The 27,786-nt window shown below is 50.5% G+C and overlaps 10 protein-coding genes across 10 annotated transcripts; 5 read left to right on the top strand and 5 right to left on the bottom strand.

Moving 5' to 3' along the window:
* Positions 1-307: 307 nt before the first annotated feature.
* On the bottom strand, positions 308-2,251 carry rpt4 (proteasome regulatory particle base subunit RPT4). The gene is made up of 4 exons (XM_025635160.1): positions 1,757-2,251; positions 1,258-1,644; positions 744-1,200; positions 308-674 (listed from the first exon to the last, which is right to left on the bottom strand). Exons 1-4 carry the CDS (start codon positions 1,971-1,973, stop codon positions 554-556), a joined length of 1,182 nt encoding a protein of 393 aa, XP_025492258.1. The 5' UTR covers positions 1,974-2,251; the 3' UTR covers positions 308-553.
* Positions 2,252-2,919: 668 nt separating this feature from the next.
* On the top strand, positions 2,920-5,364 carry aspf22 (enolase acuN). The gene is made up of 6 exons (XM_025633288.1): positions 2,920-3,357; positions 3,637-3,769; positions 3,831-3,887; positions 3,958-4,297; positions 4,358-4,798; positions 4,850-5,364. Exons 1-6 carry the CDS (start codon positions 3,325-3,327, stop codon positions 5,202-5,204), a joined length of 1,359 nt encoding a protein of 452 aa, XP_025492259.1. The 5' UTR covers positions 2,920-3,324; the 3' UTR covers positions 5,205-5,364.
* Positions 5,365-6,004: 640 nt separating this feature from the next.
* BO82DRAFT_414519 (eukaryotic translation initiation factor 3 subunit J) lies at positions 6,005-7,296 on the top strand (the record flags this gene model as incomplete). Its single annotated transcript, XM_025639916.1, has 2 exons — positions 6,005-6,079; positions 6,281-7,296. Coding segments are annotated over 2 exons (783 nt in total), but the record flags the coding sequence as incomplete, so codon positions are not given.
* Positions 7,297-7,823: 527 nt separating this feature from the next.
* Positions 7,824-9,288, bottom strand: BO82DRAFT_364655 (14-3-3 adaptor artA-like protein; the record flags this gene model as incomplete). Its single annotated transcript, XM_025636962.1, has 8 exons — positions 7,824-8,183; positions 8,247-8,334; positions 8,405-8,679; positions 8,766-8,777; positions 8,841-8,860; positions 8,934-8,980; positions 9,056-9,063; positions 9,277-9,288. The coding sequence occupies 8 exons, from the start codon at positions 9,286-9,288 to the stop codon at positions 7,824-7,826; spliced, it is 822 nt and encodes a 273-aa protein (XP_025492261.1).
* Positions 9,289-11,079: 1,791 nt separating this feature from the next.
* BO82DRAFT_354246 (calcium-transporting ATPase) lies at positions 11,080-14,983 on the top strand. Its single transcript, XM_025635161.1, has 5 exons — positions 11,080-11,458; positions 11,543-11,700; positions 11,774-14,089; positions 14,155-14,477; positions 14,533-14,983. Exons 1-5 carry the CDS (start codon positions 11,341-11,343, stop codon positions 14,630-14,632), a joined length of 3,015 nt encoding a protein of 1,004 aa, XP_025492262.1. The 5' UTR covers positions 11,080-11,340; the 3' UTR covers positions 14,633-14,983.
* A 515-nt stretch (positions 14,984-15,498) lies between these two features.
* On the top strand, positions 15,499-17,804 carry BO82DRAFT_309873 (putative l-fucose permease). Its single transcript, XM_025632362.1, has 6 exons — positions 15,499-15,752; positions 15,817-15,917; positions 15,983-16,200; positions 16,289-16,633; positions 16,706-16,936; positions 17,149-17,804. The coding sequence occupies exons 1-6, from the start codon at positions 15,618-15,620 to the stop codon at positions 17,508-17,510; spliced, it is 1,392 nt and encodes a 463-aa protein (XP_025492263.1). The 5' UTR covers positions 15,499-15,617; the 3' UTR covers positions 17,511-17,804.
* Positions 17,805-17,876: 72 nt separating this feature from the next.
* BO82DRAFT_73970 (non-specific serine/threonine protein kinase) lies at positions 17,877-21,589 on the bottom strand. Its single transcript, XM_025641507.1, has 5 exons — positions 21,177-21,589; positions 20,962-20,990; positions 20,785-20,902; positions 20,578-20,725; positions 17,877-20,528 (listed from the first exon to the last, which is right to left on the bottom strand). Exons 1-5 carry the CDS (start codon positions 21,228-21,230, stop codon positions 18,244-18,246), a joined length of 2,634 nt encoding a protein of 877 aa, XP_025492264.1. The 5' UTR covers positions 21,231-21,589; the 3' UTR covers positions 17,877-18,243.
* A 1,820-nt stretch (positions 21,590-23,409) lies between these two features.
* Positions 23,410-24,955, bottom strand: cdc43 (protein geranylgeranyltransferase type I subunit CDC43; the record flags this gene model as incomplete). The annotated part of the gene is made up of 5 exons (XM_025631384.1): positions 23,410-23,552; positions 23,617-23,725; positions 23,786-24,162; positions 24,222-24,267; positions 24,365-24,955. 5 exons carry the CDS (start codon positions 24,953-24,955, stop codon positions 23,410-23,412), a joined length of 1,266 nt encoding a protein of 421 aa, XP_025492265.1.
* A 441-nt stretch (positions 24,956-25,396) lies between these two features.
* On the top strand, positions 25,397-26,216 carry BO82DRAFT_282994 (uncharacterized protein; the record flags this gene model as incomplete). Its single annotated transcript, XM_025631394.1, has 3 exons — positions 25,397-25,534; positions 25,620-26,024; positions 26,151-26,216. 3 exons carry the CDS (start codon positions 25,397-25,399, stop codon positions 26,214-26,216), a joined length of 609 nt encoding a protein of 202 aa, XP_025492266.1.
* Positions 26,217-26,407: 191 nt separating this feature from the next.
* Positions 26,408-26,977, bottom strand: BO82DRAFT_401982 (uncharacterized protein; the record flags this gene model as incomplete). The annotated part of the gene is made up of 3 exons (XM_025639288.1): positions 26,408-26,467; positions 26,500-26,828; positions 26,932-26,977. The coding sequence occupies 3 exons, from the start codon at positions 26,975-26,977 to the stop codon at positions 26,408-26,410; spliced, it is 435 nt and encodes a 144-aa protein (XP_025492267.1).
* Positions 26,978-27,786: the final 809 nt, after the last annotated feature.

Consider the following 27,786-nt stretch of genomic DNA (forward strand, 5'->3'; position numbering starts at 1 on the left):
AAGAACATGTGTCCAGATGTGTTGCGCAGGCTGAAACTGAAACGGTCATATCGAGCTGAACTTAACAAACTAGAGTCAATGGTGAGAATGGCCTGGACGCGTGTAACGTCTCCGACTTTCGGGTCAAGGATGCAGATCCGTAAACTCACTCGTAGCCAAGTAATGTATTCCGGAGCCTCACTCCGCCTTGGCATTCATTTCCGATAGTGCTCCAGCTACGGATAGTAAATGCTCATAGTCAGTAAGTTATGTGTACAGCATCATCTCCATGACATATGGACTGGACATCTGTTTTCCCCAGCCAAGGTTCCATTCCAGGGTCTGTGTTCCGGACGATGTGGAGCTACTAGTAACTTATTCCACATCACTTCCCCGAACTCGAGTCAGATACATAACTAAACCACGTATTCCGTTACAGTTTTGGGTACGATGAGAATATTGATCTAGAGTTACATTATCCAGAATCAAGGTCGGCGGACCGTGCCAGTGATTTCAAACAGATTTCTAGAACACGACGGCTGAGTCCGACGTAAGACCATTCATCGAAATGCATTTACAACTTCTGGTATTCAAGCTTGCCCTCCAGCTTCTTCGCCTCAGCCACCTTCCGCACAGCCCGGTTGAAATCATCCTGATTAATCGCATCGCGGTAGTCCTTAATTGCAAAAAGACCACTAAATCACTGTCAGTCTAAGATCACCGCTTTGATTCGAGCAGAATAATCAGTTGGGAAAGCCACTTACGCTTCGGTGACAACGTTGCGAAGATCAGCACCATTGAGGCCGTCACTCATCTTCACCACGCTCTCGAAATCGATCTCCCCATCCATCTTGACAGTGCTAGAGTGGATCTTCAGAATCTCCAGACGACCAACCTCGTTAGGTAAGGGGATCTCGATCTTCCGGTCCAGACGGCCAGCACGCAAGAGAGCTGGGTCTAGGGTGTCCGGCCGATTCGTGGCCATGATGATCTTGGTCTTGCCCAAATAATCAAAGCCGTCCAGCTGGTTGAGCAGCTCCATCAATGTTCGTTGAATTTCTCGATCCGCAGAGGTACCCTCGGAGAAACGTCGTCCTCCGATAGCGTCGATTTCGTCCATGAAGATGATGCAAGGCTCGTGCTCCTTGGCGTATCCGAACATCTCTCGTATCAGCCGTGCGGATTCACCAATATACTTATCGACAATAGCAGATGACACCACTGGGTAAGGAGAGCATTAGCAGGCGCGACGAATCCCCATGGCTTTGATATGCATACCTTTCAAGAAGTTGGTTTCCATTGAGCTTGCGACAGCTCGTGCCAGAAGCGTCTTACCCGTACCTGGGGGACCGTAGAGCAAGACACCCTTGGGCGGCTTGATACCCACTCGTTGGAACAGTTCGGGGTTCTTCAATGGCAACTCGATCACCTCTCGTAGCTCACGGATTTGATCATTTAGACCACCGATGCCTGCAAAGTTGATCTGACCCGGGTCCTCCAGCGACATATTGTATACCAAGGGATCGACCTCTCTGGGCAGCATCCGCATAATCGTCAACGTAGTCATATCCAGGGCAACCCGGGTACCCTGCTTCAGCTTCGCCTTGTCGACCTTGGAGCGGCAACCGACAACATATCGAGGTCCGGAGGAAGCCTTGACAATGACTATAGAGGTCAGCTCCTGTACAGATAAGACCGGCAGATATATGCCCAGTAACGTTCGGAACGGGTCCCAGAACTCTCTTTTTAAGAACAAAATGAGCCAAGGTAGACCTACATCTCTCCTCGTCGAGCTGTTTCAGCACCTCCCCGATGATCTGACCAACGCTCTGCAAGGCCTTGATGTTCTCTTCGGAGATGTCGAATTCTCTCTGTAAATCCTTAATCCCCATCCGCAGAGACTTCAATTTGGCCTCCCATTCCCGCAACTCCAGCAGACTTCTCTTGTAGTCCTCGAGCGCCTGGTCTCTCTCGGGATCACTGCCACTGTTCATGATGATGTCAGGCGAGACGGTGAACCGGAGACAACGAAAAGTTCGCAGTATTCTCCCAGCGCCCAAGAACCGAAGGAACGTTTGGATATAGTGATGATGATAGCAGATAGATGGCTGAGAGATGGATGGCTGACGGTCTTGATTTCACACGCCTACCAAGCTCGGGGAAGCTTGTCGAGGAGCTCGGAGCCCGGAGACACCAGGTCAGCCAAGTCACGTGATTATGCGCATGATGGCAATTGGCAATTGGCAATTGCGAGCACCACACGTGATAAGTGATTGGTTGCCTTGGTTTAAAGGTGTAAATGTACTGCACGGCTCAATCCGGGGGCCGCAGTATGAAATATCCGAGAAGCTAACGGAGTAGGAGTCTCAGGCATCAAGGTATCTACGAGGATGGGTTGCTCCCGGGCAACCTTTTCGTCATTACGCAATGGAAGTTTCCAGACCCTGTCGCAGCCAGCAGTCGAGGAAACAACTGATGAGGACATGAATACGGGGAGGAGGATGTGCTCAGCATACAGCACTCCCAGTGAAATCATTATATCTATCTTGAATGAGTATATCATTATACTGGTGTGCCTATGCACGAATTTATGTAAATGTACTACTGTACTTACTTCCGAGGTTGGTATAGAAACTACTTTCAACATGTACTGTACGGAGTACTTTATCTACATTTCCCCGAGGGTACGCGGAAGATCTCGCTGGAGAAGGACAAGTGATGAGAGGAGGAAGACAAGATTGCCCCACCATTTCATGGGAAAGATTCGGAGACGAAGCAGATCAGAGGGTGAGCTTTTCCCGGGGCAATTGATCATGGCAGACAGAGCTCAAGCTTACAAGAAGTAACTTACTCCAAGTACAAGAATCCTCTCTCTTCCTCTTGTTCTACCCGTCTTTCTTTTACTTCTTCCTCTTGTCCTCTTAACCTCCTCCCTCTTCCCCTCTCCCTCCCTCCCTCAATCATCATCATTTCAAAGGTCTAATCTCCTTATTTTTAGGTAAGTCTTTTGATTCATTGAGCTAGGTTATTTCCTGGCATTTCATTCTTCCATCCTCAATTCCCCCGTGTTCGGCCCTCCGCCCCTCCCCTCCCCTTCCCTCGTCCTCCCCTCCTTCCGTTCCCCTCCTCCCGAGTCCCTTTCGATACCCCTCCATTTCCATTCCACCTACCCTATAAGTATTTCTGTTTTGGGACAGCTTAACCCCGCCATCACCAACCACCATTTGAAATGCATCGTGGTGGTTGCCAGTTGCCACCCCAATCACCCATGAATACTGGGGATTGATGGAGCCATGCTCCACTCCCATGGGCTTATGTTCAATCATGTTGTGATCATTATTACCTATGATTGTCAACGCCGCAATGCTCTGCCGTGCTGTGAGGCTGGCCCATCCATTGATTGCAATCGGACCTCTCCACCTCCTCTCCGTCAGTCATTTTGGGTGCTCGGTGAACAACAAACCACTTGGATTTCCCCCCGCTTCCTAGTCGGCCACCCACACCCAACAACAATTCAAAGCACTGGGTTTTTGCCCTGTTTCCCCCCCCCCCCCCCCCCTCTCTCCTTTCTTAATCTTCCTTATATAAATATAGACCCCGGCCTCTGTTTGCCCGTTTCTTCTCTAGTCAAAACTGATTCATCCCCCACCCCATTAGCCCATCAACATGCCTATCTCCAAGATCCACGCCCGCTCCGTCTACGACTCTCGCGGTAACCCCACCGTTGAGGTTGACGTCGTTACTGAGACTGGTCTTCACCGCGCCATTGTCCCCTCCGGTGCCTCTACTGGTGAGTGACCTCCCTGCCTTCCGCCTCTCTCCAAGTTGGAGAAACTGACAATCGAGATTAGGCCAGCACGAGGCTCACGAGCTCCGTGATGGTGACAAGACTAAGTGGGGTGGCAAGGGTAAGTCTGATAACCTTCTACTCATCACCCTCAATTTCACTTAGCTCACGTTGTCTGCGTGCGTGATCAGGTGTCTTGAAGGCCGTCAACAACGTCAACGAGACCATTGCCCCCGCTGTCATCAAGGAGAACCTTGATGTCAAGGATCAGTCCAAGGTTGACGAGTTCCTGAACAAGCTCGATGGTACTGCCAACAAGTCCAACCTCGGTGCCAACGCCATTCTCGGTGTCAGTCTGGCCATCGCCAAGGCCGGCGCTGCTGAGAAGGGTATCCCTCTTTACGCCCACATCTCCGACTTGGCTGGTACCAAGAAGCCCTACGTTCTCCCCGTTCCCTTCCAGAACGTCCTCAACGGTGGTTCCCACGCCGGTGGCCGCCTTGCTTTCCAGGAGTTCATGATCGTTCCTGAGTAAGTCAACCGGAGTCAAGCGTCGGGACGGATAACTCGGACTGACTCTGTTTTTCACAGGAACGCCTCTTCTTTCTCCGAGGGTCTTCGCCAGGGTGCCGAGGTCTACCAGAAGCTCAAGGCTCTTGCCAAGAAGAAGTATGGCCAGTCTGCCGGCAACGTCGGCGACGAGGGTGGTGTTGCCCCCGATATTCAGACCGCCGAGGAGGCTCTCGACCTGATCACCGAGGCCATCGAGCAGGCCGGATACACTGGCAAGATCTCCATCGCGATGGATGTTGCTTCCAGCGAATTCTACAAGGTCGAGGAGAAGAAGTACGACCTCGACTTCAAGAACCCCGAGTCCGACCCCTCCAAGTGGCTCACCTACGAGCAGCTGGCCGACCTGTACAAGTCTCTTGCCAGCAAGTACCCCATTGTCAGCATTGAGGACCCCTTCGCTGAGGACGACTGGGAGGCCTGGAGCTACTTCTACAAGACCTCTGACTTCCAGATTGTCGGGTACGTATCCTGATTCTAAGACCACCGACTTGGTTGCTAATACGATCACAGTGATGACTTGACTGTTACCAACCCCCAGCGTATCAAGAAGGCCATCGAGCTCAAGTCTTGCAACGCTCTCCTCCTCAAGGTCAACCAGATCGGTACTCTCACCGAATCTATCCAGGCTGCCAAGGACTCCTACGCCGATGGCTGGGGTGTCATGGTCTCCCACCGTTCCGGTGAGACCGAGGATGTGACCATTGCCGACATTGCCGTTGGTCTCCGCTCTGGCCAGATCAAGACCGGTGCTCCTGCCCGCTCTGAGCGTCTTGCCAAGCTCAACCAGATCCTCCGTATCGAGGAGGAGCTCGGTGAGAACGCTGTCTATGCTGGCAGCAAGTTCCGCACCGCTGTTCAGTTGTAAATGCAGCGACGTTCCTCGCCGCACCTCCGAATTAACATCTTAGCAAACTTTTGATATGCCTTTTTGAAGGGGCTTCGCCTCACTGCGTACAGATCTGGTGGGCGGATTGCTTCATGGTCAGGGGAGAAAGACCTCGATCAATATTCATGATGACGAATACAAGGCCATTTAATGATTAGTGGCATATAATGGAGAAAAAAACCTTATTTTCTTGTTCATCACAGTGCCCAAAGCCACGAGCAGCATACTGGTAGTAGTAGTAGTAGTAGTAGTAGTAGTATAGTTGTAGTCGTCGTCGTCGTCGTCGTAGTGATATTAGTAGAAGAAATGCTAAGTAAGAGACCGTATTTACTGTGACTCTATGCCAAGTCACCCGTTGCGGGCCCGGGCCGTACAGCACAAGGTCCGTATTGGGCATCCCATTATCTCACGTGACATTTCTGGCCTTGCCCCACGGGATCAATCAAGCAATCACTCATTCACTCTCGCTTTCCTACTCTTTCTCCTCTCTTCTTCGCGCTTTCACTGCCAAAGTCACCGACAACCCCCCAGTCTCCTAGACAAGGGACCCTAACTTACTGAATTTCTAACTAGCCACGTGAGAGCGCACTCTGTGATTTTTCCTATCTCAATTCGAGCTACTTTCGTCCGCTATGGCTCCTTCAAAGTGGGGTATGTTCTACAAATGGATTTTTGTCCCATACTACACTCACCCCTCCGCCCTCCTTCCCCTCCTTATTGATACCATTTCCACGCCACATCATTGCATTTTCCAACACACCAACTGACGTCGAAATTCAGATGACGAGGAGGAGAGCGTTTCTCCCCCTCCCGTTGCTGCCCGTCGCAAGTTTGACGATGAGGAAGAAGACGATGTAAGTTGTCCTTACCTTCTATTTTCCCTTTCTTTTCAATCAAGAGAATGCGGTCATGGGTGGAAATTGGCGGCTTTCTCCCACATTTTCCTTCCCCGACCGCTTTCGACTTCCAGTAATTCATTCAAATCGCTTTCAACGAGGAGATGCCTGCAAACCGCGGAGAAGACGAGGCGCTGATCAGAAACTGCAATGATTTAGGTCCTCGACTCATGGGATGCCGCCGACGACTCCGAGGTAGAGAGAGAGAAGGCCGTCAAGGCTGCTGAGGCCAAGGCCAAGGCCGAAGCGGAAGCTGCGGCCAACAAGAAGAGCAAGGCGCAGCGCATACAAGAGCACAAGGCGACGCGGAAGGCACAGGCAGACGCCGAGAGCGACGAGGGGAGCGATGAGGACGAAGCCGAGCGCCGCGCCCGCCTCCGCAAGACGGAGAAGGATGCCGATCTCAAGCACGCCGAGGATCTGTTTGGCGACATCGATCTCAACCGAATGCGCAACCGCGGCGCCCCCAAGGCCGTCGTTATCGGCGACTCGGCTGACCCCACCCAGGCGGTTGACCTGTCGGCCATGCCGCTGTTCAAACCGACCACCAAGGATCAGTTCGCGCGCCTCACCGCGACCCTGATCCCCCTGTTGACGGTGCACTCCAAGAAGCCCCAGTATGCCCTGTGGGCCCAGGAATTCGTCAAGCAGCTGGCCAAGGAACTGCCCAGTGGCGATGTCAAGAAGATGGCTTCCGGCCTGACCACCCTCAGCAACGAGAAGATGAAGGAGGAGCGTGCCGCTGACAAGGGCAACAAGAAGACCAAGGCCGCCAAGACCAAGGTTTCCCTCGTCGCTGCCAGAGATAACCACATTGACTCTAACTCTTATGATGACGATGGCTTGGATGACGATGACTTCATGTAATTATTGAAATTTGGCGTGACACGTTTTCCTTATCTCATCATCCTCCATAGCTTTCTCTTAGTCTCGGGTTTCATCCTCTCCAGGTTTTTAGCTAGACCGGTCTTGACATGCTTCTGACGTGCCCTATTCCTGTAAATGCGATATAAACCCATCTCCTTGTTGTTCTTCCCTATTTGTTTTAAGCAGCCATCCTGCTCACAACATACTACTGTTCGCATATAGACATAGAATCCGAGTCCAGGACAGTGCCCATGATTCAGACGCACTATAGGCCTTGACTTTCAATAGACATTTTACACCTCGGGACAGAAACCGCCTGCTAGGATTATGAAGATATCACTGAAACAGGGAATTCAACAAGGTGGTGGGTGGTGAATGAAGCCGGCAACTATCATGGATGCTCGACATCAGAAAGCTTTCAGCTACTAGAAAGTCTGGGTGGGTGAAAAGGTCCACGGAATTGATTACTCCGGACGGGATCATCTGGGAAGCTCAAGGCTCTTGGCATTGTGCGGAAGAAACAACAGGGGGAAAAGGGGCAGCAGTGAATCAGGAACTGGAAATAAGACATTGTATCTTGCTGGAGTGGGAATAAAGAGAGAATAAAAGAGAGATAAATTCCACTCAGCCCCTTTTCGTCACGCTCCAAATATCAAACTCCGCCGACCGACCCACACAATCCCAAAATGGTGGAAGACATGTGCCGGCCTAAATCAGTCACGCACTCAAAGCAGAGCGCCATAAGCACTTCCAGGTACTAGTCGCACGTTCCGAGCAGGCACGCCGATGACACAGCACGGGGGAATTTTGATACAACTAGGAAAGGATCCATCGTTCAGGACTCAGGGGCAGCAGGCTGGGCCTCCTCCACCTTATCCTCGGGGGCAGCAGCAGCCTCCTCCTCGGGCTTGTCCTCTCTAGGAGCAGCAGCACCCTCAGCATCGTTACCATCAGAAGAGGTCCACAGGGTCAGGTTGTCACGCAGGAGCTGCATGATCAGAGTGCTGTCCCGGTAGCTCTCCTCGGAGAGGGAGTCAAGCTCGGCAATGGCATCGTCGAAGGCCTGCTTGGCAAGGTGGCAGGCACGGTCGGGAGAGTTCAGGATTTCATAGTAGAAGACGGAGAAATTAAGGGCGAGACCCAAACGGATGGGGTGAGTGGGAGTGAGATCGGTTTGAGCAACATCGGTGGCGTTCTAAGACAGATCATCAGTATAGGATATCATTAGGAAGGGCAACCGAACTGTCAGCGGACATACCTTGTAAGCCTCGTGGGCAGCGGTAGCGGCGACCTTGCGCTTGTTGCCAGAGGCGAACTCGGCAAGATAGCGGTGATAATCACCCTTCCTGCGGATTGTAGATAGGTTAATTTCTGCGCCGTTGCGATACCTACTTCACCCAAGGGATAGACGCTTACATCTTGTAGTAGAAGACCTTGGACTCGCCAGTCTCGGCCTTAGGGATAAGGGACTGATCCAAGACATCAAGGACGTCCTGGCAGACCTTCTCGAGTTCGGTCTCGATCTTTTGACGGTAATCACGGATGATGGAAACGTGCTTCTCAGAGCCCTTGGTCTCCTCCTTCTGCTCAATGGAGGAGATGATACGCCAGGAGGCACGACGGGTACCAACCACGTTCTTGTAAGCAACGGAAAGAAGGTTACGCTCATCGACGGAAAGCTCGCCTCCGATCTAATACCAGGGGTGTCAGCCGGGCGGACAAAGGTAGGGGCTTTCACGATAGGGGATCTCGTCGATCAAAGGAGAGGGTTGCATACGTTGGCGACTTCCTGAATACATAGTTAGTTACCACATCAATTTTGATTGTCGTTTTTAGAATGACGGTTACTCACCTTCATGTACGTGACCATTTCTATGGACAGTGGGGATCAGCATGCCACATCGACAGACAGCGGGAATGCGGGAAGTCGCAGTGACCATCTTACCATCGTAGCGCTCAGCCTGCTCGCAAAGGCGGGCGAGAAATGTCTTGCTAAGGATAGGGAGGAGGTGTGAGCGTTGTTGAATAGGTTGGTTGCAGTTGCTAAAGACAGGTCTGGATCCTTACCTCTCACGCTGTAGGTAAAGGGGGAAGAACGAGTTAGTGAGCATTCCAGTCGCAATCAAAAGTGTTAAAGGTCGAGTTTAGCATAGAAAAGCGGCAAAGATACAAGACATGGAGTAGGTATAATAGCACCAGTCCTGATGCTTACAATCAAGAGCACAGGGCAGAGGGGTCAGGCACGGGGTGGGTGGGAGAGGGGAGGGGGGCATGGAGGGACAACATACCTCAGAAGTCATACTTGGAGATCTGACACAGATAAGGTTGCAAAAGAAGTTGGGGGGAGGTAAAAAAGAGTTGACAAGGAAGTGGAATGGAAGCTAGAGTGACCGAGCAAAATACAGACGGGAGAAAATAGGATGGAATGAGGATGGAATCACGAGTGGTTTGGTAGATGTGATCTTCACAGCAACGAGTGATGGACGGTGAAGGTGACGACCAGCCAGCTTTAGCGAGAAGCGGGCGCCTCATCTGTTTGCTACGTTTGTTTGTCTCTGACCGCCTGAGGCCAAACATCCTTCCCTCATCCTCATGTTCGTAGACCGCCGCATCTCAGTCATCTCAGTCACGTGTTATCGGGTCACATGTTGCGGTTGCCCCCTTGTCACGGGATTTGGTCAATACAGCTAACTAAGGCAACTGGCTCAGGGCTGTGCTGTGTAGAGGGTCCTCCGTCACTTACCTAGTATGTGGCCAGTATACGCTTTGCGACCGGTGGGCAGCACCAAACTATTTATACTTGAGTGAAAATAGCATCAAATAGTATTTGAACTCTTAGCCATTGCGTAAATCCGACTTCTTCTCAAATCTCAGACTGTGGGCCCGTCAAGAAGAATACTCTATTTGGGGACGGATGCGTAACCACGTTTGTGGGCAGCCACTGCAATGAAATCCCCCCCCCCGGGCCCTCCTGCACGAAGCAATACATTTAATATAAATACTGCTGGTCAACGCTGCACTTGACAGGGCAGAGGCCGTTGTCCCAAGACGATCACGTTTGGAATGGAGCTTTGTCTAACTGTATAGTACAGCTAGACCGATGACCTGCAGTGGAAGCGAACATGCGAAGACGGAATCTTTCCAGTCTGCCTTACAAACAAGGCCAAGGCAAAAAGGACGACGCTACTTGCCTCGGCCACTGAAGTCGTAGGCCCAGGATCCAATGAAGACACATCGAAGGGAAAGGATTGGCTCAAAGTACGGCATACACAAATGCAACTGGAAGTTGATAAGCGCAAAGATCGTTTGTAGACGTTATGCGACCACTTCCAATCCCAGTCCCAGAAACCAGGACTAAGATAGAGCAGATGAATCTTGGGTGCAAAGCATCATCATTTCAGGGTGGAGTGGTGCTTGTTGAGTCGTCGAGTAGGTACCTCTCTCTTATTGCTCCATCAGAATTTCCGACCCAGTACTTCGGCCAAATGAAGTGGAGGCATAACCAAATTTCACTCGGGGTAAGGTACGGTATCACAATGGTGTGTCACCCAGCATCCAGAAGTCCAGGACGGTATGGTATGGTTCAGCCCTGCCGGTTTGGTATCGGCAATTCTGACGCCGCGCCCGCCCGGGGACCGAATGGAGAAGGATGGATGATGGATCAAGACTCCAGCCAGACCTGGATCCAGCCAGACACAGACGCCCGCCAAGGAGAACACGTTGAAAGTGCCTGAGGGGGACCAAGAAAAAGTCGCCGCTTCCAACCCTTCTTCTCCAGGGCATCATCATCTTTCCAGACTCTCTCAGTCTACTTTTCAGTACATCAACAACGATTGACACTATTCACCAACAATCTTTATAAATAGTACCGATGATCCATTCATTGACATCACAATACAATTCGTATAACTTATAAAATCATCACGAACACTATCACTATCAGCCCGCTAACGTACCCTCGTGCTTGGTGGAGTCCAGATATTACTGGATCCTAACCAGTGCCCTGCCGCTGTACTGCATATTTATTGCACCGGGTCACGGACTTTCCACCCTTCTTTTGCCTAGATCCCTCCCGGCTAACTAACTAAGGACTGAGTTCTCCAACTTGGAACTTACTTATCACTCACTCACTCACTCACTAAGCTCCGGGGGTTTCTGGCCACTTGGCGTTCATGTCTTGATCTGGGTTATATCCCCGATTTTCTTTCCCGCCCCCTCCTCTCTCAGTCCCCTTCACCTGTTGTCTTCCCTTCCCTTTTCTTTCTTTCCTTTTCTTTTCTTCTTTTTACATTTTTTCCTCCTTGCTCCCACTCCTGGTCACCCTCGCCGATATCTGGGGGTCTCCAACCAACATGGAGCAATCCTACCTTTCTTCCCCAGCGGAAGTACTGGACCATTTTAGTGTCACCGAAAGCTTTGGTCTCTCGCAGGACCAAGTCATTAAAGCTAGGCAGAGACATGGCCCCAACGGTAGGTTGCCACCATGCCATCTTTCGGTGTACTGAGTGAAGCTGTCACTTTTCGGAGCATGCTAACGTTAATCGTGTCATCCAGCCCTTGCGGAAGAGCCACCGACACCTCTCTGGCAACTCGTTGCAGAACAATTCAAAGACCAGTTGGTTCTCATTCTTTTGGGGTCCGCTGCCGTATCCTTTATACTGGCTCTTTTTGAGGAAGGTGACGATTGGTCTGCTTTTGTCGACCCGGTTGTGGTATGTTGCTAGAATGTTCTCTCAAAACTGCATTTGGATGGGGACGCCACTAACACCCTGTGCTGTACACTAGATCTTGACCATTCTGATTCTCAATGCTGTGGTTGGTGTCACTCAAGAAAGCAATGCAGAGAAAGCTATTGCTGCTCTTCAAGAATATTCCGCCAATGAAGCTACAGTGGTGCGTGACGGCAAAACCCAGCGCGTCAAAGCGGAGGACCTGGTTCCCGGAGATGTTGTCCACGTTGCAGTTGGTGACCGTGTCCCGGCGGACTGTAGACTGCTCGCTATCCACAGCAATAGTTTCCGTGTGGACCAGGCTATCCTTACCGGCGAAAGTGAGAGCGTTGCCAAGGATGCTCGCATCATCCAGGACAAGCAAGCGGTCAAGCAAGATCAAGTTAATATGCTCTTCTCGGGTACAACCGTTGTCAATGGACATGCAACCGCTATCGTTGTTTTGACGGGTGGGTCGACGGCCATTGGTGATATTCATGAGAGTATTACCTCCCAGATCTCGGAGCCGACTCCCCTGAAGCAGAAGCTCGATGACTTCGGTGACATGCTAGCTAAGGTGATTACTGTCATTTGTGTCCTTGTCTGGATTATCAACGTTGAGCACTTCAACGACCCGTCCCACGGTGGCTGGACTAAGGGAGCCATTTACTACCTGAAGATTGCAGTGTCCCTGGGCGTGGCGGCTATTCCGGAAGGGTTGGCGGTGGTGATCACCACATGTCTGGCTCTTGGTACACGCAAGATGGCTCAGAAGAATGCGGTGGTCCGTTCACTTCCCTCGGTGGAGACACTGGGTAGTTGCAGTGTGATCTGCTCCGACAAAACCGGAACCTTGACTACCAACCAGATGAGCGCCGAGAAGATTGTTTACCTCAACGAGACTGGCCATTGCGTCGAGGAAATCGACGTTGAAGGTACGACTTTCGCTCCTGAAGGCAAAATCTCGCTCCAAGGCAAGGAGTTGCAAAACGTTGCTGTCACTTCATCTACCATTCGGCAAATGACAGAGGTTATGGCTCGCTGCAACAGCGCGACCCTGGCCCATGATGCTAAGACTGGCGCATTCTCCTGTATCGGCGAGCCCACTGAAGGTGCTCTTCGCGTTCTGGTCGAAAAAATCGGCACCGAGGATTCTGCTATCAACGCTAAATTGCTACCTCTCCCAGCTACCCAAAGGCTTCATGCTGCCAGTGCTCATTACGAAACTCGCTTGTCCCTCAAGGCAACCTATGAATTCTCCCGTGACCGGAAAAGTATGTCGGTTCTTGTCGATACTGGAAAGGAACAGAGGCTCCTGGTTAAGGGTGCACCGGAGTCCATCTTGGAGCGCTGCTCCCATGTACTTCTTGGTACTAACGGAAAGCGTGTTTCCATAACAAAGGATCACCTGAACTGCCTTTCTGAAGAACTAATTGGATATGGAAACCGTGGTCTTCGTGTAATCGCACTGGCTAGCGTGGACACTGATGGAACCAACCCTCTCTTGCACAATGCCAAATCCACGGACGATTACGCTCAATTGGAACAGAATATGACGCTTCTCGGCTTCGTTGCGATGCTGGACCCTCCACGGGTGGAGGTCGCTGCCTCGATCAGAAAGTGCAAGGAGGCTGGTATACGTGTTATTGTCATTACTGGTGACAATCGCAATACTGCGGAGTCTGTTTGCCGTCAAATTGGTGTTTTCAGTGAAGATGAAGATTTGAGGGGTAAAAGCTTTACCGGAAGAGAGTTCGATAGCCTGTCGTACAACGAAAAGCTCGATGCTGTCAAGACTGCGTCTCTGTTTTCACGAACTGAGCCTAGCCACAAGTCCAAGCTCGTTGACCTCCTGCAATCCTTGGGCCACGTTGTCGCAATGACCGGAGATGGTGTAAATGACGCTCCCGCCCTAAAAAAATCGGACATTGGTGTCGCCATGGGCACAGGAACGGACGTTGCCAAGCTTGCCGCTGACATGGTGCTGGCTGATGACAACTTCGCGACCATCACTGTGGCTGTTGAAGAGGGTCGTTCGATCTATAGCAACACGCAGCAATTCATCCGGTACCTCATCTCATCGAACATCGGTGAAGTCGTTTCTATCTTTTTGACTGCAGCCTTGGGCATGCCGGAGGCTTTGATCCCTGTGCAGCTTCTGTGGGTTAACTTGGTCACCGATGGGTTGCCGGCCACAGCCCTCTCCTTCAACCCCCCTGATCACGATGTCATGAGACGTGCCCCCCGAAAGCGTGATGAACCTCTGGTCGGCGGCTGGCTCCTTTTCAGGTACATGGTGATCGGTACCTACGTCGGTGCCGCTACTGTCTTCGGCTATGTCTGGTGGTTTGTGTACAATCCTGAGGGGCCTCAGATTTCATTTTGGCAGCTGGTAAGATCCGCGCCCTTGCCTCTTTCCATCGTCTACGTGCCAGGTCTTCTAATATATCGCCACAGTCTCATTTCCACAAGTGCTCGTCCCAGTTCCCCGAAGTTGGTTGTGAGATGTTCACCAACGATATGTCGCGTTCTGCATCTACTGTGTCGCTCTCGATCCTCGTCGTGATTGAAATGCTCAACGCCATGAACGCCCTCTCATCCAGCGAGTCGCTCTTCACCTTCGGCCTGTCGAATAACCCGATGCTTGTCTATGCGATCATCCTCTCCATGTCGTTGCACTTTGCGATTCTCTATGTTCCTTTCTTGCAGGGTCTGTTCTCTATCCTGCCCTTGGGCTGGATGGAATGGCAGGCGGTCCTAGCTATCAGTGCCCCTGTTATGTAAGTGATTTGTCCATTCCCCTTGGCATGGAATATCTTCTCTGACCAGTTCTAGCTTCATCGACGAGGTTCTGAAGGTCATGGAGCGCCGCTTGTACAATAACGTTCCCGCAGTCGCGCCTGTGGAACTCAATGGCAAGCCTAAGAGGGCGTGAAGGATTTGTTGATGAAGTGATGACTGAGATGTCGGTGATCGCCTTGATGATATATAGATTTCTTGTCCCTTCATATTCTATGTGTTTGTTGTTTTGCCGTTGGGCAATTGATGGCATATACCTATACCTTTGGATGGTTGGGGGCGTATAGAGAAGGATGACGCCGATATCTACAGCGATGAGCCTAGCGAAGTAGGTTCTGTTTTCATGTATCATGTGGACACTATGCCTAGACTTTTCTCACCTGTTTCACTCGCAATCGACTGTTCTCCTGCTTAGCTGAATACGTTTTTTTACCCACCGAGCCCGTTTTAGATAGATTAGTGTATCAAATGTATTATTGTCTACTGTGTAGTATATCAAGTCTCAAGGCAAACAAACAAACAAACAAACAAATAACCACATACATGTGTGAACAAAGTATACACATACTTCTACATTATGCGATCCCGTGATATGGATGGCCTTTCTTTCCAAGTCGGCACCATTTCCCCCTCCTTTCACCCTAGTTTCTGACTAGTCTCAACTCACCTCTATAAATACACCGCGATGATAGGTGACTAAAACGGATTGAATTGAGACCGTCCGGTTCATCACGAATTTCAGCCTAAATTTCAATTGCGGGGAAACCGGGGCATCGAAGGTGAGAATGCCTGCTGCAATCTTGTCCCCTCAACCCTGACCAACGGGGACATTCCCCCGGATGATTTGGCCTTCCCTCAAACCCCTCCTTTTCCTATTTCCCCATTCTTGATTCTGCGGAGAGAGTCCGGGGGAATGACGAGAAGAGACCTGGGCTCAGAGAGATATAATTGAAAGCTATTGCCTGTGAAGAAGCCACATACATACTCCTCCTTCCCTCCCTCGCTCTCTAGTGGCTTTATCTTACAATCCCTCTCACCTACCTATTTTCAAGAGACCTTCTTTCTTCTCTTTCGTCTTCCTCCTCCTCTCAGATAGACTGCTTCCTCCCCATCGCGCCTGAATGGGGATCGTGTATTTCCTGAAGACTCGGACTGGGTTCCGGGTCGATAATAGCAGAACCACCTCTGCCGCCACCCTTACGTTGCGCCAGAGTATCTGGCCCTTGACTCTCGTCACCATACTCTTCTTCCTATGGGTGAGCGCCCTATAGCAAGAGATAAACATATGTGCTGGTGGTCGCTGACATATTTGCGCTGCAGGGATTCGCCTATGGTCTACTAGACACACTTAACAAGCATTTCCAGAACACCATGCATATCACTCGTACACGTTCTTCTGGACTCCAGGCAGCTTACTTTGGGTCAGCAATCTCTTTCAATAACATGCATCTGTCAAGGAGAGGACCTTCTGGTTGACAGCTCTAAGTGCTTATCCACTGGCGTCCCTTGGCTATGCGAACTACATGCTCCGTCATTTCGGCTACAAGACCGTTTTCATTTTCGGCCTGACTCTTTATGGTATCGGCGCTCTCTGCATGTGGCCTGCAGGCTTGCATCGTTCATTCGGAGGCTTCTGTGCAGCCACTTTTGTTACTGGCTCTGGCCTGGGGTCTCTGGAGACGGCTGCCAATCCATACATAACTGGTGAGTGGAGCATATGTGAACTCCTTGAGCTCCATCCTTCCATGGTTTGAGCGAGGAATGAGAAACATTGACTAGAATGAGCCTTTAGTCTGTGGTCCACCCAGATACGCTGAAATCCGAATCAACCTTGCCCAGGCCTTCAACGGGATCGGAACCTGCGTGGCGCCAGTGCTAGCTTCATATGTCTTCTTCACCTCCGTGGGCGACGATGTCAATGCCCTCAAGCGCGTTCAGTGGGTTTATCTCGCAATTGGCATCTTTGTCTTCACCCTCGCGGGTATCTTCTTCATCTCTTCGATCCCCGAGGTGACAGATGAGGACATGGCCTTTCAGGTTGCCGAGACACACGCGGACGAACAGGAAAAGCCACTCCGGAAGCAATATAAGCTCTTCCATGCTACGCTGGCACAATTCACTTATACAGGCGCGCAAGGTATGACTCCAGACCTGCATACATATGCTTGCCTTATTTCTCACACCTAACCTCTCCTTTGGCGTACATCAGTTGCTATCGCAAGCTATTTCATCAATTACGTTACCGAGACCTGGCCCGGAACTTCTAGCGCCACAGCTTCCAAGTATCTTGCCGGTGCCCAGGGTGTCTTTGCTGTCGGTCGCTTCGTCGGTGCCATTATCATGAGATTTGCAAAAGCCCGTTGGGTGTTCTTACTTTATCTCTCCTGCACTGTTGCATTCATCGCTGCGTCAATAACGCAACATGGCCGGACAGGAGTCGGTACGTCCCACCTCTGCCCTCGTGTTCTATCCATTTATCCAAAAGCACGCACGCTTCATGAATAGGCCCTTGTCTCTAGATCCTCGTCCAGCCTCTCCTATTGTCCCTCTCTCTTCCTCCCCATGCTCTCTCTCTGCCCTTCCTCTCTTACCCCGGCTCTGCCGCGCAGGATGCCCAGCTGACTAACAACAATTAACTATATATTTCACTAGCAATGCTCTTCTGTACCCTCTTCTTCGAATCTGTCTGCTTCCCAACGATTGTCGCGCTTGGTATATGCGGCCTGGGTAGGAACTATAAGCGGGCCTCCGGGCTCATTGTCGGCGCTGTCTGCGGCGGAGCAGTCGTACCACCAATTCTCGGTCGAGTGGCGGATGCACGGAACACGGGCTTCGCTATGATTGTGCCGACCTTGTTTTTCGTCATTGCATTGTCGTATGCTTGGGCAGTGAATCTCGTGCCTGCGTACCGCGAAACGGTGGACAAGGTTTACACCAGTGGTGTTGGGCTAAAGGAGGAGAAGGTTATGACTAAAGATGTCGAGGATGGGACCACAGCCAAAATTGGACAGTGACAAGGATTGGAGCATTTTTATCCAGCAGTGAACGCAATTCGCTTATGCTATCGTGATTCAGGGACGACCTTTATATGGTTGACCTACTTGTTTCATCATATCTTTAATGCATGGAGGGCCGTGATATATACTAAGTGCCTGTTACTGGAGCCAGCCCGACACGACTCCGTGATCATCCCGTGAGAAAGAGCTGTGGAAACTCATAGGCTGAACATCGCTCAAAAATGCCAAGCACACTCAGGGCACATGGACAGATCTTTGACGAAATAGGTATGTAGGTGAGTAGGAGGATATGTGGAGCAAGATATGATATTATAATACAAAAGAAACCGGCGCGAAGTGCGTGGTAAATATGACGTAGTGCGTGTCAAGAGAATGCAGATGCAACCCTTGCAAGGTAATGAATAAGAAAAAAGTCTGGAAAGGATAGGAAAAGGAGGGTTTCTAGCGTACAAGAATGACCTTCCCAGGCTTGTTTATGATCGCGTTGCTATTTTTGCGCAACAGTCAAAGATTGAGATTTGTCCCAAGAAAAAAAAAAAAAGAAAAGGAAAAGGAGAAGAAAATCAAAAACTAGCCCGCACAGACGCGAAAGGGGGTATAGATATGATGAAATGTGCAAAAAGAACAGATAGAATCGAAACATGCCAAGGTGAAATCTAGTATGTCCGGCTGCTATTGCCTGGAGGCTTTGACAGCAGTCTCATGGGAGTTTTGCATCAGACAGTAATGTCTACTCGGGAACCGTTGAGAACGGAGGCGTTGTCAATGAGGACGAGCGGGGTGGGCGAGGACTAGCATCAAAGTCCGGGGCAGGGGCTAGAGCGGGTTTGCGAGTGGGTTCAGAAAGAGATCCGTCTGTATGCTCAAGTCCAAGGTAATCGTCCGGTTTTACCAGATCGACTGGTGATCCTGGATCATCCTCTAGGCCGCTGAAGGTATCCACCTCCTCGATGTCTTCTTCTAGATCTTCCTCTTCGATAATTTGACTCTTCCGTGCTGCAGGCCGAACAGCATTTGCAGCAACAGAACCCTCAGCACCATAATCCACTTGGGAATATTGCGAAGCAGCCACACCGCCAGATACCATCAGGTTTGCAGTGTGAATCATAGGGCCCTTGAATGCGGATCGTTTGCGACGGGCAAATACAAGGCTTGAAGAAGGAGAATAGAGTAGCGGGGTCGGGGCTGCCTCGTTAAACACTGATTGGAGTCTTCCATTGTGATCGTCCATGTCACGCACTCCAGTATGCGTACCTCGGACCAAGCGAATATTGCTTGGGAAACGAGCAGAGGCGCTCGGCGTCGTGGGCAAGACTTTCACAGAAGAATGTGGTGATCTGGTGATTCGAGCGGTCGGTGTCGAAGCCGAACCAATGCTATTCGAGGATACGGATGAGGCCTTAGAGTGGGTATGGGTATGATGGACGCTGCGGATAGACGAGACAGATGAAGAGGTCGACTTGCGTCCACGCAAGCCGGCAGACGACCGCCGATAAGAGCCCCTCGGAGTTATTGGGGAGGGCGACAGGGAATTTCGATGGGTTTGACCTGTGCTGAGTGGTCGAGGTTGCCGGGGAAAAGAGTGACGGTGGTTTGGATAAGAGGCACTGCTTGGAGCCAAGCTGCTAGCATTCGACGAGCGTTTTATCTGGGTCGGTGTTGATAAGTCATCTTGGTTTCCAATGACGGCAGATGGGGATGTTGGCTTCTTTCCAGCCTCTTGTCCCTTTCCTGGGCTTAGTCTTTCCGAAAGAAATTTGCGATGCCCACCTTGAGCGCTCGTAACCTTTGCGTGCGGTGACTTGGCCCTCTTCGCAGACTCCACAAACCAGTGCTTGAGTGAGGCCAGCTGACTTATGATCGGATACTGACGGCGACCAGTACGCCTTCTGAAAAGGCCGTTGTGTTGCGCCAGTTCCGGTTGCGAAGCGCTGGCGTGCAAGGTACTCGGCCGCCGTGCTTGATCTTTGGGAGGCGGTACTGGACGAGGTCGAGTGGAGCTAGCGGAGCGGACAGAGTCTTTGTCAATAGGCGGAGGAGGCGCGCTAGAATCTGGAGACTGCACGGGAGCTGGCTCAGCAAGCATGGGTAGTTCTGGTACCGTGAGCTGGGATGGCAAGCTCCGCCTGTTCCTACGTCCACGTTCTTGGAGAGGGCCATCAGATGATGCGTGCCCCTCCTCATCCACTTCAACTAGAGCTGCGGAAATCTTTTCCAACCGACTGCTCGCTGCGCTGAGCCGGCGAATGTTTTTCGCCTCAGCCTCACGTTCTCGGCGTTTACGCTCCCTCTTTCTTTCTTTGCGTTGCTCTTTCTCTATCAGCAATGCCCACCAGCCAGCGAGTGGGTCACATCGTTGAGAGAGGACGCTTTCCACAACATCATCGATGTTCAAACCCGCACTTTTCATGCGCTGCAATGTTGTCTTCTCGAGCGGGGTCGAAAATGGCGCCGGACGTGGGATCTTCAGAATGGCCAGCTGTTCCGAAGCAAACTCGGCGAGAAATGGATGGCTGAGAATCTCACCCAAGCCTGGCCGGATCAAAGGTCGCTTTGACAAGAGCAGATTGATGAGAGTTTTGGCATCCTCAGGAAATTTTTCATTGAACGCCGGCTCATCGTTGAGGATGCGAGCTTTGGTGACTTGATCGTCATCATCGTCGAACGGAAGTTCGCCTGCAAGTAGGGCGTACAGAATGATTCCTAAGCTCCAAACATCCACTTTCTCGCCGGCATATTTCTCCCCCTTCAGCATTTCGGGAGCACTATAGCATATCGTGCCACAAAATGTCTGCAGGTAGCTGGCCTTTCCCTCATATTCTCTTGTGAATCCGAAGTCACAAAGCTTGACATTTTCGTGCTTATCAAGCAAGATATTCTCGAGTTTGAGATCACGGTGCACACAGGACTTGCTGTGAACATACGCCACAGCCCCAACTAATTGCGTGAATATCTTTTTAACTTTCTCAACGGGGAGTGGGCCATGTTGAAGGAGATGATTGTACAGCTCATCACCTACCAGTGTCAAAAAATTATAAGTTGCAAAGAATCCAGGTTAACCTACCTGGACAATATTCCAGCACTAGCCAGACCAGATTCTCCGTCACAATGACTTCGTAGAGGCGAGCGATATGGGGGTGGAGGAACTGACGATGGTGATGAATCTCACGCGCCAGGTTCCTGTCCTCCTTACTCGAAGACTTGAGTACGACCTGAATATAGCATGCCTTAACACATGCTTCAAATTGCCTGCATAGTCGAGGAGACCTACCTTAGAGCCATTGGTCAACTTATGAGAGGCAAGGTAGACCTTGCCGAAGGAGCCTTTTCCTATTAACCGCCCAAGTGTGTAATTGCCTACAGTGCGGAGGTCTTTTGAGGAGAATTCCCTACGATCATCAAGTCTGGTCAGCAAGGTTGCCGGGGTTCTGGCAAGGTAGAGACTCACTCCAATAATTCATTGTATGACTGGGCAAGCTATCATGTCGCATGGAGATTCCATTAGTACCAGGCACCGATCAATTCTGAGAAAAAAAAAAGGGGGGGGGATGGCAGATTGCCTCCCAACGAGAAGCATATAGTGATAGCAGCTCTCCACACGCAGAGGCGTTGTCATCAAAAATGAGTTGTTGGGCAGGCACGGCAAGTAGCGACTCGACATACCTTTTCCTTTTGTTTCTGGGCTTGGACCTCCGCTCTTGTCCTAGGAGGTGGCATGTGTTTCAATCGTTTATCTCCGCCTGGCCGGGAAATGTCCGGTGAGCTGAGAGATTTCGAGAATTATATCGATCGGCTACCTGAGAGACTAAACCACCGGGAAACCCATCCAGCAGGCTATGTATTGAGATTGCAATGTTGAACCAACGTTCGACAGTGAGGACCGGAGTTTGAGCGGCAGGCGAGGGAAGAAGTATGAGGGAGAGCTGGTCGAAGTAGGAAAGACGGCGCAGTCGGTATGTTTGATGAGGGATAGAGATTATTCGAGGTTATAGCAGAGAATACGACGACGAGAGTTGGATCTTGGCTCAATCGTAGTTGATATGGTAAAACTCGAGGCGCCGGGAGAAAAAGAAAAGAAAGTAAATTGGATTAATATCCGCAGAAGCCGAAAGGTGATCGGGCCCGGAGACTAAAAAGGATGACGGAATGTGGCTAGAAAGAAGAGACAAGAAGTCAGTCAAGGTGTGCCTAACCCGACGATATATGAGGATTTGACCAGTGCAACAACAACCAGAGAGAGAATTATTAACGAACAGCAGAAAGGATGGGGTCGCTGGGGGAATGACTTTGAGGAGAGAGGGCCTATTATGCCAGGCAAACACATACCAGAGAAATTAGGTAGTTATTTGCCAGTAGTACAAGTAGTTGGCGTGGGACTTGGGGAAGAAGGGGTGAGGGGGACTGCAAGGTCGAAAGGGGAAAGTGAGCAAGAGTACTATGTAAAAGTAGTTTGTATGCACCGAGTTTCAGATGAATAGTGAAATTCAGTCCACCATTGAGGAGATGGAGGGGAAAGGAGGGACAATAGTACACTCAAGTTAATGGAGGTGAAGGAAAGAATCAAAAATAATAGTGGGTTGAGGCGGGCGGCCTTTTTTTTTTGGCTGGGCTTGCAATGATGATGAGGGGAGAGAGGGAGACAGACACGAAGAAGGAGCGAGGCACTGACGACAGCAGGCAAGCAGGGGGGGGGGAATAACTATGTGCATAACCGATGATTAAGGGAAGGTCAATAAGCTAGCTCACTACCTAATTAAAGTAGTCAACTCACTTACATAGTACTCCGTAGTAGTTCACTCAATAACTACATAACTTGACTCAACAACTATGTTCCTGCACAATAGGCAATCTCTTTTGCTGATTTGAAACGAGTAACTTCATATGTTACAAAAGATTAACAATCTTGATTCATATGCCTACTACTGCGTACCCAAAATTCTGTTCTTATCCTAGAGTACAGTACTCATCACCAAATTACTGGGTGTTCATTTATTTAGTAATACTTGTTCATTCTTAGCCGTCCGCCACAATTTAGCCGGGTGCGAACGTGGACTCGTTTATCATCATCATCATCATCATCATCATCATCATCATCATCATCATCATCATCATCATCATACAATGACCTCAACGTGCAAGCAAATATGTATATAAAGTACACAAACCTCTTCACTTCCCTTTAACTCGGCTCAGCTCCTTCCTTCCTTCCTGCTCCCAAAAGACTGTTTCCGCCCCGTGTCTGACCTGGGTAGCACCTGGGGTGGGTACAGTACATGTACCGTACAGTACCTCTACGTAAGCACTTTCCGGGTAAGTTACTGTACGGAGTAGTTAGAGAGGATTCGACTCGAATAATTTAGTATATAGTCTAGGTTGGCCAGCGAGTCAGACCTCCTCATTCCAACCCCTGAAGCCATGCCGTTTTTAGCTCATCATCTCATCATCCGCAACGGCTAACCCGGCAGTCGTTCCTTGCAAGTTTAATCTACCTCTCCTGGGCTGGAACTCACTACCTATGGTTAACATCTACAACTCTCCAAGACTGGACAACTTCAACAACCCCCACACCCCCACCCTCATCCCCCACTCCCTTCGCTCCCTTGCCCTGACCAGAATCAAGTTGAAACTGCCAAATCCATAAAATGACTCCCACTTAATCTGTCACACCACTATCTTTCGCGGCACTGATTGTATGACAGTTGCATCTTCCGAGTGATACACTCGATCGTCAAACCCCCCAGCGAACATCGAAATTTGGAGGATTTAATGGACGTGCTGGAGCTAGGGCACGGTGTCTAACTTATATACCCATCGTGTGAAGTGAAAGTGGCTGAAGATCAGGGACACTGCCTCTCAGCATCCCGATATCTTGCCCGCTAGTCTAGTATCTACTGGTTTAAATATTCTCTTGCCACCAGGGAAGGGAGTGCAGGTGGTCCACTGCCCGTTGGCTGATACACAGCGCTGGATCAACTTCGTCCAGCCCTTCTTCGCCTTGAAACGCAAGGGCCACCAGGCCAAAGTAGGAGTGTAGAAGATCTGCAGGGCGGTAACGAGTGAGTGAAAAAAGGCAAATAAGGAACTTTGTACAGATCAAACTCACCAGGTGGTTCCCCAACGCCTTTCCCAAATCCCCCGATGATGTGCTGCGTCTTGTCCAGGAGATATTGGCGGTTCCGATCCGCGTCGACCAGCGCTAGCCGGTCCATCATCTGTGCGCAATAATCAGATCACATAACGCCCACCGAGTAATAAGGAACAGGGTTTCTCACAGCCAGAGTCGCCAGATTCCAGAAGGAATAACATGTGTCGGCGTTCTTGTTGCATCGGCCATTGAAGCCAGCCCATCGCAATGACTCCTCTGTTGACGGGAAAAGGGCAGGGACTTCATCCACCTCTGTTTCAAGGTCGACAACCTGGATTGCCGCTGTGGGTAATGGTTTCTGACCCTCACTAGTTTCACTCTTGGTGTCGTCCTCATCAGACTCTTCCTCTATTTCACCAAGCTCAGCCGTCTGTCGGGAGACCAACCAGCGAACCAAGGACTCGAACTCCACCGCATCAGGTGAGAGAACTGCTGGCAGAGGGTGATTCCTCTCCGTTCGACTTAGAAAGGACAAAGCGCCCATCGCGCAATACGTATGGCCGGCTGCAACCCGGTCAGTCGGGTGATCGGTATCAAGGGCATATTGGAAGAATCAAACGTACAGTGTGCTTCGCAAAATGGTGCTTCTCCCATGCCGCCGTCATAAGCCTGAAAGCACCATGTAATTAGCAAGCGCATTAGATAGTGGCAAGGTATGTGTGGGCTCTGCAGGTAGAGGATCACAAATGTAAGTCGGAGACCTAACCTGACAAGCCTGAACGAAGGCTGCCATTTTGGATACATCGATATCTCTCAGCCCCTGTATGTCTGCTCCACCAAGTCCCCTGAGGATATACCTCGTCCCGGCCGCGCAGCAGCAGAAACGCAAGTCCCCACCTCCCTCGATCTTGCCTCCAGGCCCTAACACTTCACCGAAACTCCCGTTCTCGCGCTGCAGACAAGGGAGCCATTGCAAACATTCTGTGCGCTTCACTCGTGATAAATCATCGTCCAGGATAACCAAGATGACAAGCGCAAAGAACGTGGACGGCACATTGGCTGGATCCCAAGCTTCATTCGCCGGCGATCGAGATTCCACCCCAAAGTCAGTTCCCGTAAAACCTCGAAAGCCCCCGGTAGGCACCTGGCAATGATAGATCCAGTCAATATACCCTTGTCGCTCTTCGGAGGTGGTCTTGTCTTGGAGGACGCCTAGAAGGTCGAGGCCGGCAACAGTGAAGAAGGCGAGGAGCATGCGATTGGAGTCATTGGATGTATAAGGTTCTGGAAGAAACGTTTTGAGGCATCGGAGGAAGTACTTGATGTGACGTTCCCTGTTGAAAGTGATCTCAGTCATGTTGGCAGTCTTGCTCGGTCCGCGAACCTTGCTGGGTTCGGGTGCGGGGAGTTCTGTCGAAGGAGCTTCGGAGATGGAAAATTCAGAACTTGGAGCAGCTAGAAAGTAAGAATCGAGGTAAAACAACAGACAGTATTCAAAGACAAATCAAAGGTCTTTCCCCCTCGACTTGATGATTTCGCTTCCGCACGGCTGACTCCATAACAGACAGACTGCCTTCGCCCTCAACTGATCCGTCGGCGAGCGGAACTTCGATCCAGGACAGCCCCACCACATCCGGCGGACGAATTCCCCGTGCTCTCCTCTCGACAAAAACATACAAATACTGTACGTATGTACAATACAATGTCAGGAGGTAACTAATCCCCGACTCCGTCCTTCACACCACTGACGGCGTCTATCACACTCACTTGAATGCGCTCCCGATAAATATAGCCTGCCATGGGTTTCATATCCTCCAAAATCCTCATACAGGCTCATGCCTTTTGGCTAGTCGTTCTAGCCATCCATTTAATGAGGTCACCAGCAGTCATCACCGACTCCGACGTCGTCTTCATGCTGGGGGAGCTCCTGCAACTGGTAGTTACATCGTTTCCTTTATAAGTCCCCCACATTCTGAAGAACATGTAATTGCTAACGAATTCTCTTTACTTCTGCTGGCTAGGATGCATCTCCATCGTTCTCCCGTCCTCAACCTCCCTTTGCCTTGTGCGGAATCCTTCTAATCGTCGACGCCCTGGTCGACTACATCCTTGTGTCCAAAATTCCGCAGACTAATGAAGTCCTCGCAATGGCTGAGGCCGCACGGTCTCACGCTCCGGGCTCCGTGGCAGGGGCCATGCGCGCGAATCCCTTCATGGCTCGGCTCGGCTCGCTCTACTCAGAAGTCTGGACGTTCCTTTCCGCCACACGCTTCTGTGTCTTCTTCGCCGTCTCGTTTTTCATCTACCAAAGTCAGCCATCTGCGAGAAATATCATGGAGAGCCCAGGGGATGCGTCTGCATTGGCACAGCTCAAGAACCCGGCAATTTTCACATTCGGGTTTATGGAGATGATGTTCTGGCTCTGGGTGGGTTTTTTCCTCTCCTTCTCTATATTTTCTTCGCCTGCCGCAGAACTAAGTGCTGGCTTCGAGAGCACCTCTCTTCTGCTTTGTACGAGACTTGTACTGTATGAGACTGATAAGTCATGCTAGATATTCGTTACTATCCGGGAGGAGAAACAAGCAGTGGCTTCGCGGTTTGTAGAGCGTGATCAATAGCCTTTCTATCTATTGCACCTACAAGGCATTGCTAGGAATGCAAGTGCTTCTTGTTAGACAAAAAAAAAAGCTCGAGTTCGCGGCCCACATATCACAGTTATTGATGGCCTCCTTCGTGCTACGCCAAACGGATTCAGTTCTCAGAGCCTTGAAAGTCCATTCTGAGACCAGGACTTGAAACAGATATCACCTTAAGAAGGTGGCGACAGGGGGAGCATGACAAAGTTATCCCACCAAGCCTTCATCCGGAACTGTTTCGTCACTGTAAGTACATTATCCCTACTGCAACGAGCGCCATGCCGACGACCGCAAAGATACTGGCATCAGCATCCGGCAAGAGCGGGACACCGCCACCCGTGGCAGTGGGGCTGCTTCCAGTGTTTGTCTTGTTGGGAGTTGCGGGCTGGGTGTTTCCCGATGCAGACCGAGTCTTCGTGCCTGTGAGGGTGGTAGTGGCGGAAGCAGTGCTGTTACCGGAGGAGTTGACGGGAGAAGTGGTGGTAGAGGCGCTGGTGGCATTAGTCGAAGTGGCTGAGTTGGCACAGCTCGCACTGCTAGGCAGATCAGTCACACCAGCACCACTGCAAAGCTGTACTGCAAAACCGAGAGCGGCTGGGAGAACATCAAGGTTCGTCAGCGCGTGATTTATCACCCGGTGGAATATTCCGAGAATGTGTGAATACAACGTATTAGACGAAAGAAAATTGCAATGTACCTTTCTCGTCCTGAGGCGAGCAGGACTTGGCAACGCAGCAGGACATGTCGCTATACAGCCAACATCAATAGGTTGGCAGGTCTTGGGGATAGCGCCAGTAGCACATTCTCTCTTAATTCATTACGTAACGTTGATGGACGGTTAGACAGTGATTAACATGGAAATGCATGCCACGACGGCCCTGAAGGGTCTTGCACTTACGGCGCATGCTGATGACGCTGGGATTAACTTCCAGTTGGGAGATCAGGAGAAGGTGGCAGGCCGAAGAGGTAAAGGATTGATTGAGGGGAAGAGAGGGGATGAAGAGGGACCCAGAATTCAGCAACACCAGAAGAAACGAAGAAAAAAAAGCTACGTAGGGCCGCGGGCACTGATACTCCTTAGTTCTGAAACCTGTGAATGACTAGGTTTTGCAATACTACAAATGAGTGACCACAAATTTCAAGACAGAAGAACTTGACAAACAGCCCTCGAATTTCACATCTGAAGGTGATTTATTTTCTATACAATTCAAGTGGCAAGCAAGAAACTCACTATGGCAGGGACTTTGTCATATTCAAGATGAACATCTACAAGCAGTTCCATGATTCTTGTATCTTAGTTGACGGGCTGGGATTTTCCGTGCCCAAAGCATACGTACCAGAGCCATTACAAGAAATTCACCGAAGCAAAGCTCAGGGTCGGAGAGAGAAGGGTGAAATAACTGCTGGTATGCATGGATGGCCATTACCACTCCTAATGCTAGTACTACATATAGTACTACTACTACTACTACTACTACTACTACTACTACTACTACTACTACTACTACTACTACTACTACTACTACTACTACTACTACTACTACTACTACTA

This window comes from Aspergillus uvarum (genome assembly GCF_003184745.1).
Source record: "Aspergillus uvarum CBS 121591 unplaced genomic scaffold BO82scaffold_25, whole genome shotgun sequence".
Taxonomy (NCBI): domain Eukaryota; kingdom Fungi; phylum Ascomycota; class Eurotiomycetes; order Eurotiales; family Aspergillaceae; genus Aspergillus; species Aspergillus uvarum.

Coding starts and splice junctions, on each gene's coding strand:
- aspf22 (XM_025633288.1), top strand. CDS start 3,325: ATGATTGTCAACGCCGCAATGCTCTGCCGTGCT. Junction 3,358..3,636: donor CCGCAATGCTCTGCCGTGCT/GTGAGGCTGGCC, acceptor CCACCCCATTAG/CCCATCAACATGCCTATCTC. Junction 3,770..3,830: donor CCCCTCCGGTGCCTCTACTG/GTGAGTGACCTC, acceptor AATCGAGATTAG/GCCAGCACGAGGCTCACGAG.
- BO82DRAFT_354246 (XM_025635161.1), top strand. CDS start 11,341: ATGGAGCAATCCTACCTTTCTTCCCCAGCGGAAGTACTGGACCATTTT. Junction 11,459..11,542: donor GCAGAGACATGGCCCCAACG/GTAGGTTGCCAC, acceptor CGTGTCATCCAG/CCCTTGCGGAAGAGCCACCG. Junction 14,478..14,532: donor GCTATCAGTGCCCCTGTTAT/GTAAGTGATTTG, acceptor GACCAGTTCTAG/CTTCATCGACGAGGTTCTGA.
- BO82DRAFT_309873 (XM_025632362.1), top strand. CDS start 15,618: ATGGGGATCGTGTATTTCCTGAAGACTCGGACTGGGTTCCGGGTCGAT. Junction 15,753..15,816: donor CCATACTCTTCTTCCTATGG/GTGAGCGCCCTA, acceptor TTTGCGCTGCAG/GGATTCGCCTATGGTCTACT. Junction 16,937..17,148: donor ACATGGCCGGACAGGAGTCG/GTACGTCCCACC, acceptor ATATTTCACTAG/CAATGCTCTTCTGTACCCTC.
- BO82DRAFT_73970 (XM_025641507.1), bottom strand. CDS start 21,230: ATGCCACCTCCTAGGACAAGAGCGGAGGTCCAAGCCCAGAAACAAAAG. Junction 20,991..21,176: donor CCCAGAAACAAAAGGAAAAG/GTATGTCGAGTC, acceptor GCGACATGATAG/CTTGCCCAGTCATACAATGA. Junction 20,903..20,961: donor TCATACAATGAATTATTGGA/GTGAGTCTCTAC, acceptor TGATGATCGTAG/GGAATTCTCCTCAAAAGACC.
- rpt4 (XM_025635160.1), bottom strand. CDS start 1,973: ATGAACAGTGGCAGTGATCCCGAGAGAGACCAGGCGCTCGAGGACTAC. Junction 1,201..1,257: donor GGAAACCAACTTCTTGAAAG/GTATGCATATCA, acceptor CTCCTTACCCAG/TGGTGTCATCTGCTATTGTC. Junction 675..743: donor CGCAACGTTGTCACCGAAGC/GTAAGTGGCTTT, acceptor ACAGTGATTTAG/TGGTCTTTTTGCAATTAAGG.